At 46.5% G+C, this 10,681-nt stretch overlaps 1 protein-coding gene across 1 annotated transcript in view; it reads left to right on the forward strand.

Annotated features, from left to right (window-relative positions):
• The window catches only part of LOC149271701 (tRNA (guanine(26)-N(2))-dimethyltransferase-like), a 17,805-nt gene extending 7,278 nt beyond the window's left edge, over positions 1–10,527 (forward strand). The window contains exons 3-16 of the mRNA XM_089507190.1: positions 150–289; positions 680–867; positions 1,470–1,585; positions 1,893–2,005; positions 2,893–3,041; positions 3,778–3,861; positions 4,118–4,187; positions 4,404–4,538; positions 5,092–5,177; positions 5,470–5,578; positions 9,152–9,228; positions 9,799–9,918; positions 10,130–10,247; positions 10,417–10,527. Of these exons, the coding sequence (XP_089363316.1) occupies positions 150–289; positions 680–867; positions 1,470–1,585; positions 1,893–2,005; positions 2,893–3,041; positions 3,778–3,861; positions 4,118–4,187; positions 4,404–4,538; positions 5,092–5,177; positions 5,470–5,578; positions 9,152–9,228; positions 9,799–9,918; positions 10,130–10,247; positions 10,417–10,527 (1,616 nt within the window). The remainder of the gene's footprint in view (positions 1–149; positions 290–679; positions 868–1,469; positions 1,586–1,892; positions 2,006–2,892; positions 3,042–3,777; positions 3,862–4,117; positions 4,188–4,403; positions 4,539–5,091; positions 5,178–5,469; positions 5,579–9,151; positions 9,229–9,798; positions 9,919–10,129; positions 10,248–10,416) is intronic.
• Positions 10,528–10,681: the final 154 nt, after the last annotated feature.

Raw genomic sequence — 10,681 nt, forward strand, 5'->3', positions numbered from 1 at the left:
TCTCTCTCTGCTCGCTCGCGCTCTCTCTCTCTCTGCTCGCTCGCGCTCTCTCTCTCTCTGCTCGCTCTCTCTTTGAGATCATGCTCTCTTTGTACGTGTACTGGATCCTTTCCACCTGTTTGTGATCGTGGTGTTTTTTTCCCCTGCAGTTGAGGTTCCTGGCGAGAGAAAGGAGCAGAAAGTGGTGGTGAATTTATCTGATGCTGGGGAGGAGACGCCAAGTCCCGTTCCAGAGGTCGATCCCACCCCTGCCACTCGTCCAGTTGCGCATGTTGGGGAGCCCTGCCCTGTAAGTTCCCAATAATCCGTTGCACATCCTAGATGATCGAAGGGAACTATCGCAATATGTCGGCTTTGCTTAAAGTGAAGCAAGATGGGGAACGCAGCTGCATGATGTTGGCTACCCAGACCATGCTGTCGGTTCGGGTTTTTTGATAACTGATTATAAATTAGCATATATTAGCCGGTGGACTGATTCATGGATGAAAAGGGAGAACCAATGTTTGTTTTTCCTTGATGTTTCCATCACATACACATCAGTTTCCCCACACTTTTGTTTCCTTAACACCATTCTCTCCTTCTGACCCCTCGTCTGTCAGAATTGTGTTTTATATGGACTGAGCTAAGGTTACCCCAAAATGCCTGTTACTTGTGCTCACTGCATCCGTTTCCTTCGCAGGATGGTCTGCGCGTTTTGGAGGGCCTGGCCGCCTCTGGTCTGCGCTCGATCCGCTTTGCCCGTGAAGTTCCTGGGCTGCAGAGTGTTGTTGCCAATGACTTCTCATCAAGTGCCGTTGAACTTATTAAAAGAAACATAGAATTTAATGATGTTGGAAACTTGGTTACTGCCAGCTTTAATGATGCCAGGTGAGATCACCTTCCTTAAGCGTATAGAATGAACTCTTAGGATAGGCCCCGGAACATGTATGTCCTGCTCAGATGCTTTGGAGGACACAGGAGTCTAAATGGACGGCAGAGAATGTTAAGCAGATGTGTCCAACCTCAGTCCTCAAGGTCTGCAGGTATCCATGTTTTCTAGTTGAAAACTATTATATAACGCCTTTAACCTTATAGTACATGGGCGTCCAACCTGCGGCCCTCCAGCTGCTGCAGGACTACATCTCCCATAATGCTCTTTCAGCTAAGGGGCTGGTTGAGGAGGATGGGAGATGTAGTCCTGCAGCAGCTGGAGGGCCGCAGGTTGGACGCCCCTGTTATAGTAGATGTAAAAGGATTGAAGAGGTATGACTTTCTGACTATTTTGGTCTGGAAGAATTAGATTGTAGAAACTGACCAGTTTAAAACCGCTTTTAACGTGTTGTGAGTTTCGTAAGTCCTGGAACCCCATCGAATGTATTTGGTCTTTTAGATCTCTCATTGAGTTTAGGTGGATCTGGGCTATGCGTTCAGCACGGCTCGCTTCTTGGTTGTCTTTAACCAGTGCTAACCATCGATCATCGCCTTGATAGGTTACTGATGTGTGCCAAGAGGGACTCGCGTGACCGCTTTGATGTTATAGATCTGGATCCCTATGGAAGCCCATCCATGTTCCTCGATGCTGCCGTGCAGAGCATAAGCGATGGAGGTAAATGCGCTTTTTGGTGGGAACCATTTGCATTCTTACCAGCTGCTCTCCGTTATCATTGGCAGCCTTTTTCTTTTTCTTTCAATTCTACCCTTAGGACATTGCTTTTGTTTCTTTCCTTACGATCATGTTATGTGTGACTCCATTCCAACGTTTAAACCATTCCCCTTCTCCCTATTCCGCTCTACAAGCTTCTCTAGCCTTGCAAGGCTCTGAACCCGTCTGCCATTTTGCTCCTCTCTGCGCTGCCCGTGGCCTCCGATCTGGGTTATTTGCTGAGCCCTTCCCCCACCTTTTTTCTTTCCAGGTCTGCTCTGTGTTACTTGCACGGACATGGCGGTGATGGCCGGAAACAGCGGAGAGACCTGTTACAGCAAATACGGAGCCATGTCTCTAAAGTCCAGATTCTGTCATGAAATGGTGAGACTCTACGGTCTGTGGGATGCTGTGCAGCCTCACCCCACCCTTGTATGCGACGCACACAGCTCTCTTATCTGAGTTATCGATACTACTCCCGCGGCGGGGTACCGAGACGGAATAAGCCCTTTACTTTACGCCATCGGGTAGCCATATTCCCGCTGCTCGGCTACAACCTTAAGAACCAATGCCAACCGAAACACAGTGTCTGTGGGGGGGCTTCTGGGAGTTGTAGTCCCGTAGCATGGAAAGGTCCATTTCACGAAAACTTTCCCACAGCTATAACTCTCTTTAAGACTAAACAGATCCCATTGAAAGGATCTTCCTCCTCCTGATTTTCAGAAGCTGAGAATAACCGGTGGTTTGCGCTGCAATATTTCTGTAATTTCTTTACATTTTATATTAAAAAAAAAAAAAAAAAGCGAATATGAATGTGATTTAGAGGGCATGTTAGCGTACTTTATATTGGTAACTGCAATTGTTTTTGTGTTGCTGGTAATGTAGTATGTTTCTTAAGGAAATAAGACGTTAGCGTTTGTTTTGCTTGAGACTTTTCTCCACTGGTGGATAGCCCTGTAGAAAAGCGTGTATTTTATATTTACTACATAAGGCACACGGGAAGAACCTGGGGGGGCTACAGGGTTTTCTTATCCCTAGAAAAGATCTTTTTAACACATTCTTATTATGGTCTGCAATTAGTCTGCTAGAACTCCCGGCAACTTTGGTGAAAGTCGGCACGGAAAACTCCAATATTTGTACAGAGTTGATGACATTTTCTTCATTAATGCCTTGGGTGACCTCAGCGACCGTCCGCACAATTGGCGTTGACCTCGGCGGATTCTAAGCTGAATGTATATTTCTTTCCTTCACCAATTTATTGTTTCTCTCAGGCGCTCCGCATCCTCCTGCACAGCTTGGATCTCCGCTCTAATTGCTACCAGCGATACATCGTCCCGCTACTCAGCGTCTCTGCCGACTTCTACATCCGCGTCTTTGTGCGCGTTTTCACGGGGCAAGCGACCGTCAAGCTTTCTGCCAGGTGGACCGACCGTAAACCTAAATGTAGATAGAATAATGACGTTTTCTTCATTTAATAGAGGCTGGAGTGTCCCTAACATAATGCGTTCGTAAAGAGGTTTTTCACCTATAGTAATATTTAAGATAATTTTAATTAAACAGTTAAAAAAAAATAAAAAAAAAAGTCTATTAAATGACAAGCCAAGTGAAGGCTTCTTATCCTGTTTATATTAAAGGTAGATCAGAGTTGTTTTAATGCTGAAGCAAAAAATAATTGGAATCTTTGTTATTTATATATTTTTTATTTCTTGTAAATGTCTGCAAATGCCTCCTCCTGACGTCACAAACAACATCATAACCCTGTGAATATTCCTTGGGTGCCATTATTTAAAGTGGAATATATATAATGTGTGTGTGTGTATATATATATATATATATGTATGTATGTATATTATATTATTATATGTATGTATATTATTATATGTGTGTGTGTGTGTGTGTATATATATATATATATATATATATATATATATATATATATATATATATATATATATATATATATTAGATTTTATATGATACTGGTATATACGACGAGGGAATTTAAACATGCGTGGAATAGCCATAAAGCTATCGTGTGTTTTTACAACAGGAACAAACAAGCAGGCTAGACGGCCGAATGGGTCTGATCTGCCGGCAAAGTCTGTTCCTATATATTCTTTTATTATTGTGAATCGTCTCCCCTCCTATCTCTGTAGTAAACAAGCCATGGTGTATAACTGTGTGGGATGCGGCACGTACCATCTGCAGCGACTGGGGAAGGCAGTCAGCCACGGAAACAAGTGAGTGTCACGCGTGTGATATGTTACGTGATCCTGCATTTTCTGCTTTCTGTATTTTGTTGCTTGTTTTCGGGGGTGGGGGGGGGGAAATGTGAATAATAGTCTGGTACTTGTTTTACAGAAGCACAATGTATATCCATTTTAACACACACACACACACACACACACACACTATTTTTCATGTATCAGACAAGTCTTGAAATGTGGTTACAGATCAGTCCTAAAGCCGCTTGTATTTCTTCCAACCCATTTCCAGCATGAAGTTCTCTGCCGGAACCGGCCCTCCGGTGGGGATGAGCTGCGAGTTCTGCCAACAGAGGCATCAGGTAATTAAAGCCGATGTTTTTAGTATATTTTAGAGTTCACTACTCTATGCATTTATTGTGTATACAGGTGAAAATAATAATAAAAATTAATATGGATTTCCGTTTGTACGTAAGAATGTTCTCATTATACCCATCTACATAAACAGATAAATTAGGCTCATTACCGGTTTACAGGCTTCGTTAATCGTTATCAACTTCTGGTGTCTGCTTTTTCAGATTGGGGGACCTCTCTGGGCAGAGCCGCTCCATGACACAGACTTCGTGCAGCGAGTTATTTCAGCTGTAGAACGAAATCCAAAGAGATTCAAGACTTCGGAGAGAATTCAGGGAATGCTGAGCATGGCGACAGAGGTGAGAGAGAAGCACCGCAGCCCCAATGCAGACAGGCTGTGGTGCTATGGGGCACGGAGTCTGTCCCTCCCCCCCGCAGGGTGACAGACAGGAGGGGGCTATGGGGCACGGAGTCTGTCCCTCCCCCCGCAGGGTGACAGACAGGAGGGGGCTATGGGGGATGGAGTCTGTCCCTCCCACCGCAGGGTGACACAGACAGGAGGGGGCTATGGCGCACGGAGTCTGTCCCTCCCACCGCAGGGTGACACAGACAGGAGGGGGCTATGGCGCACGGAGTCTGTCCCTCCCCCCGCAGGGTGACACAGACAGGAGGGGGCTATGGCGCACGGAGTCTGTCCCTCCCCCCGCAGGGTGACAGACAGGGGGGGGCTATGGGGGATGGAGTCTGTCCCTCCCACCGCAGGGTGACACAGACAGGAGGGGCTATGGGCACGGAGTCTGTCCCTCCCCCCGCAGGGTGACAGACAGGAGGGGGCTATGGCGCACGGAGTCTGCCCCTCCCCCCGCAGGGTGATATAGATAGCGGTGATAAGAACTCTTATGTGTTTCGCAGGAGCTGAGAGATGTCCCGTTATACTACACCTTGGATAACATAAGCAGTGTGGTTCGCTGTAGCACCCCTTCGCTGCTGCAGTTCCGGTGAGTTGGATTATAAATATAAATCTAGTTGCTGTTTGTTGGGGTCTTCTTGGTGTTGGGGGTTTATTCTCTAAAAGGTGAGTTCGCAGGAGAGTTGTGCTTTCAGCTTTCTGACTTTACATTATGAAGATCACCCATAGTGCGCTTCTGCTGCAGGAGCAACCAAGCCCTGTATAATGTATAGTTAGATAAATGAGTTGTTTTGTGACTCTTCACACATGTAACACGGCTTGTATCTGTGCGTAATATCTTGGCCGTATTTATATGTGACCGTTCTTTTCTCTTGTTTTAGCTCTGCTCTGCTGCATGCAGGTTACAGGGTCTCCCTGTCTCACGCTTGTAAGAACGCGGTGAAAACAGATGCCCCGCCATCGGTGGTCTGGGATATAATGAGGTGCTGGGTGAGTAGAGTCGTTATGTGGCAGGTTCGGGGAGACGTATTGAGATTGTCCCATTTATTTCAAACAATTGTTTTAATGTTGCTGAAAGAACTGCAAAAATTTTTTTACTAATGTCACAGAAAAAAAGCTGAATATATTTTCCCAACATACAGTGGCAGTACGATGGGTACTGTTCTTTTCTCGGGACAAGATGCATCTAAAGATAAACAAACAATTAAGTGCCCCGGGACCCCTCCTCCTTACCCATAAAAACCGGGGCCGAACCGGAGGTAGACAGTTCTTTTCTTGTCCCTTTCAGGGACGGACAGGGTGTATCGTCGGTCCAGACAGGAGTTCGGCATCTCGTCAGCTGGTGAGGCGCACGGGTTGCTGCCTGGGGGTCTTCGTTGCCTCCGATTGCTCCCCGGGTGGTGAGCAGAGAGAGGCTTCCCTCCGTAGCGGTCCTCGTTACGGAGGATGTAATGGTGTTCTTCCTTTTCTGAGCAAGGAAGTGGGAGCATGCGCAGTCTGGTGGAACGCACGCCCGGGTGGCGTTGCGTTCCACTGAAGATCCGATCGCGCTACTGAGCATGCGCGAATCGGATCTTCCGGAGGGCGGCAATTTTAAAAATTGCATTTAAGCGCTTTGCCTGTCTGACTGCTGGAGCTTTCGTCAGTACAGTGCAGCCGTGTCACCAGCCCCCCCACACGGTTCAGAGGAGGTTAGGGTAAGATATTTTCTTTATCTTGGCTCTCTCCTATCCTCTTCCCTCCTAAAAAAAAAAAAAAAAAAAAAAAAAAAAAGATAAAACAAGAGATCTCGTCGCTGCAAAGAAATCCAATTTGCTCGGTCAGGAAGGCTATGAGCATTCTGGGTCTTCTCACCGCTGCCATCCCGGCGGTTCCTTGGGCAAGGTGTCAGCTTCGTCCCTTGCAATGGCAGATCCTCTCGAACTGGTCCAGGCAAGAAGAAGATCTGGAAACGTCCTTCGCTATAAGTGGCCAGGTTCTCTCCCAGTTGAATTGGTGGAAGCAGTCGTCCCATCTCGCCAGAGGACTCTCTTTCCGTCCCAGAAGTTGGATAATTATCACCACGGATGCCTCCGGCCGAGGATGGGGAGCCCATTTGGGCTCCCTTTTTCGAAGGGGAGATTGGGCTCCAGTAGATGCTGTCCGCTCGTCCAATTTCCTAGAGCTAAAAGCAATTCTTCTGGCTCTCCTGGCCTTCAGGTCATTGATAGAGGGTCAAGCTGTCAAGATCCAATCAGACAACGCAGCGGCCGTCGCATATCTCAACAAGCAGGGCGGCACGCGGATCCGGAGTCTTCAGATTCTGTGCGCAGTTATTATGGAGTGGTCCCAACTTCATTTGACGGATATTTCAGCAACCCATATCAGAGGCCGCTACAATTTAATCGCGGACGATTTAAGCAGAGCGAAATGGTCACAGACAGAATGGTCTTTGACCCCGCAAACCTTCTCCGCTCTGGTGTCACTCTTCGGTCTTCCGGAAGTGGATTTGATGGCGACTCGCAAGAACCGCAAGGTCCCGGTGTTTGCGTCCCTCAACCGATGGGATCTTCCTCGATTTTTGGACGGTCTTTCCATGGTGTGGAATTTCCGGTTGGCCTACATCTTCCCGCCAGTGGCATTGATTCCTCGCGTTCTGCTGAAAATCCGAAACAACAAGGCCAGGGTCTTGGCCATCCTTCCATACTGGCCCAACAGGGGTTGGTTTGTCCTCCTCCGGCAGTTGACCGTCACCTTTTGGGAGCTTCCTATTTCTCCACATCTTCTCGAGAACATCGACCTTCGTCCGGAACTTCTCAAGATGTTCCGTTTGACAGCCTGGCTGTTGCAAGGCTGATCTTGAGTGACCGGGGTTTGAACGAAGACGTCGCAGACTTTTTGTTGACTTCAGTCAGGAGTTCAACGTCCAAAATTTATTTTCGGGTATGGACCAAGTTCCTCCGATGGTGCACCGCTAGGCACCTTCCCATTTTTCCTCCTGCCATCAATTCCGTCATTTGTTTCTTACGGGAAGGTCTGACTTTGGGCCTTAAAGGGCAGATCTCGGCCCTTAGTCGTTTTTTTCTTTTAGATCTGGCCTCTCACGTACTTATTAGACGTTTTTTCAAGGCCGCTACTATTCGCCGTCCTCCTAGGAGGTCCTTGTTTCCATCATGGGATCTTGCCATTGTGCTTCGAGCCTTGTGTTCAGCTCCTTTTGAACCTCTGGAGGAGGTTTCCATGAAGTTTCCTCGGCTAGGAGAGTTGGGGAAATCCAGGCGCTGTCGTCCTCTCCGGCGTTCACGATTTTTCATGACGATAAAGTTGTTTTCCATGTTAAACCTTCTTTTCTCCCTAAGGTCATTTCCCGGTCCAGTCTTAGTCAGCCCTTGGTTCTTCCTACTTTTTTTCCGTGTCCTTCTTCTCCTGATGAATTGATTTGGCACACGTTAGGTGTCAAGAGGGCTTTGGAAATTTATATTGCTCGTACCTCCTCCATCCGTTCTTCAGACCAGCTCTTTATCAAATTTTTTGGGCGGTCGGCCGGGACGGGAGTTTCCAAAGCTTCCATTTCTCGTTGGCTGGTGGACGCCATCCGCATGGCTTACCACTCTAGTGGTCTCACTCTACAATGGCCCATCAGGGCACATTCCACTCGGGCTATGGCGGCCTCCTGGGCTGAAAAAGCTGCAGCTTCTCCTGAGGACATTTGTACGGCTGCTACCTGGTCCTCATTTTCCACTTTCGTGCACCATTATCGGCTAGACATCTTTTCCTCCTCTGCGGCGGATTTTGGGCGTAAGGTGCTCCAGGCGGTGGTCTCCTGATATGGCCCCCCCATTTCTGGGATCTTGCTACATCCCATCGTACTGCCACTGTATGTTGGGAAAAACGGAAATTTTTACTCACTGTAAATTCCTTTTTCCTTAATACAGTGGCAGTACTGGTTTCCCTCCCTTATGTAATAAATTATGTTTGGCAAGCTATTTGGTGTCTGTCTTGTTACTTACTGTCTACCTCCGGTTCGGCCCCGGTTTTTATGGGTAAGGAGGAGGGGTCCCGGGGCACTTAATTGTTTTATCTTTAGATGCATCTTGTCCCGAGAAAAGAACAGTACCCATCGTACTGCCACTGTATTAAGGAAAAAGGAATTTACGGTGAGTAAAAATTTCCGTTTTTCTGCTATAGTTGGTTATAAGAAGACAGTCCCATAATAGTCTCTCTTTAGAAAATAACATATATATATATATATATATATATATAAGAATAATTTATTCAGGCCTTTGCTAAATATATAATCATGGGGGACAAAGTAGCAATTTTCTTCCGTAATTGCTTTAATGAAAACATGGTAATATATTTTACTGTATTGTAATGTGTATGACATCATCAACTCAGGCCTGTTAAGGCTCTTGATTATGATGTAATGCACTGTACTTAAAAATAAACATTAATAGAGGGCGAGGCACAACAAAAAGTTCTGTTTTTTTGAAAGCTTAGTCAGTGCCACATGATTGCCCCTCCAATCAAAGATTATTTTGTATAAATTTGATTAAAATGCATATTCACTTTATAACCCTACAGGAAAAGCAGAACCCTGTGAAGAGGGAAAAACTATCAGCAACAAGTCCAGCTTTCCATATTCTAAGCAAAGAACCCAGGTCTGTAAATGCAAAGTGGCCCCTCTGTAATATGTGTATTTATACAGCTCCTTTCTGTTACATTATACACAGTGCGGCCCCTCTGGGGTGGATCCCAGTAATATCTGTATTTATACAGCGCCTTTCTGTTACATTATACACAGTGCGGGGCTCCTCTGGGGTGGATCCCAGTAATATCTGTATTTATACAGCTCCTTTCTGTTACATTATACACAGTGCGGGGCTCCTCTGGTGTGGCTCCCAGTAATATCTGTATTTATACAGCTCCTTTCTGTTACATTATACACAGTGTGGGGCCCCTCTGGGGTGGATCCCAGTAATATCTGTATTTATACAGCTCCCTGCTGTTACATTATACACAGTGCGGGGCTCCTCTGGGGTGGATCCCAGTAATATGTGTATTTATACAGCTCCTTTCTGTTACATTATACACAGTGCGGCCCCTCTGGGGTGGATCACAGTAATATCTGTATTTATACAGCTCCTTTCTGTTACATTATACACGGTGCGGGGCTCCTCTGGGGTGGATCCCAGTAATATGTGTATTTACACAGCTCCTTTCTGTTACAGCGTCCAGGCGTGTTTCGATGTGCGACATGACGCCAATCCAAAATCTCGAAAAATGGGTTTAAAGAGATTTCAGGAAAATCCAGAGGCTAACTGGGGCCCCAAAGCAAGAGCTAAAGCAGGGTAATTATTACATGGGCTACTCGCTCGTTCCGTTCTTAACATCATGTAACTGAGAATAACACTAAGGCGCTATATGTGTTACACTGGAGGACGCAATCAACCAATTTCAAGCCTTGATCTTTACGGTTTCATTAGTTTAGTTTTTTTTCTGTTCGTTGTACTGTGGGGGTTCTTATAGAGTGTTTTGGGGGTTTTCTTCTCTCGTGGGTAGGGGACATGTTTCTGCATCCTTGGAGGAAAGGCGAAAGCAGCACCAGAACAAGAGGAAGACGCCCGCGGGCTCTGATCACGGCCAGCTTAAAAACTTCCCCTGCAAGAAGTTCAGACAGGTGAGCCCGGGAGCGGCTGGGGTAATATTAGACCACCCCACGCACTCTGAATGTTAAACCCTCCTATTATTCCCTTAAACCCCCCCCCACCAACCCGAAGTCTATCGCAGATTGGTAAATATGGTGTTTTATTCTATTATATATATATTCTCTATTGTCCTCGTCTAAGGGTTCCTGCGACATGGGAGACGGCTGCAGATACTCTCACAGCGAGTGTGAGCAAAGGGTGGATGCCCAGGACGGCGGTCCTCCGGTACCGGATGAAGCAGCCGCCCAGTAGCGTCGCGGGGGGGTAGTCTGGCTGCATCTGTGCCGTTTTAAAGGGACAAGAAGCTCCGGAATAGTATAAATTCTCTATTCTAAGTATCAACGCGGCGTTTATTTTTTTTATTCAATGTATTTTTAAGTCGCCGCGGAATCCGTTTTCCCCACGA

The sequence above is a fragment of the Sceloporus occidentalis genome, unplaced genomic scaffold (genome assembly GCF_023333645.1).
Source record: "Sceloporus occidentalis isolate IW3139 unplaced genomic scaffold, rSceOcc1.0.p SCAF_472, whole genome shotgun sequence".
Taxonomy (NCBI): domain Eukaryota; kingdom Metazoa; phylum Chordata; class Lepidosauria; order Squamata; family Phrynosomatidae; genus Sceloporus; species Sceloporus occidentalis.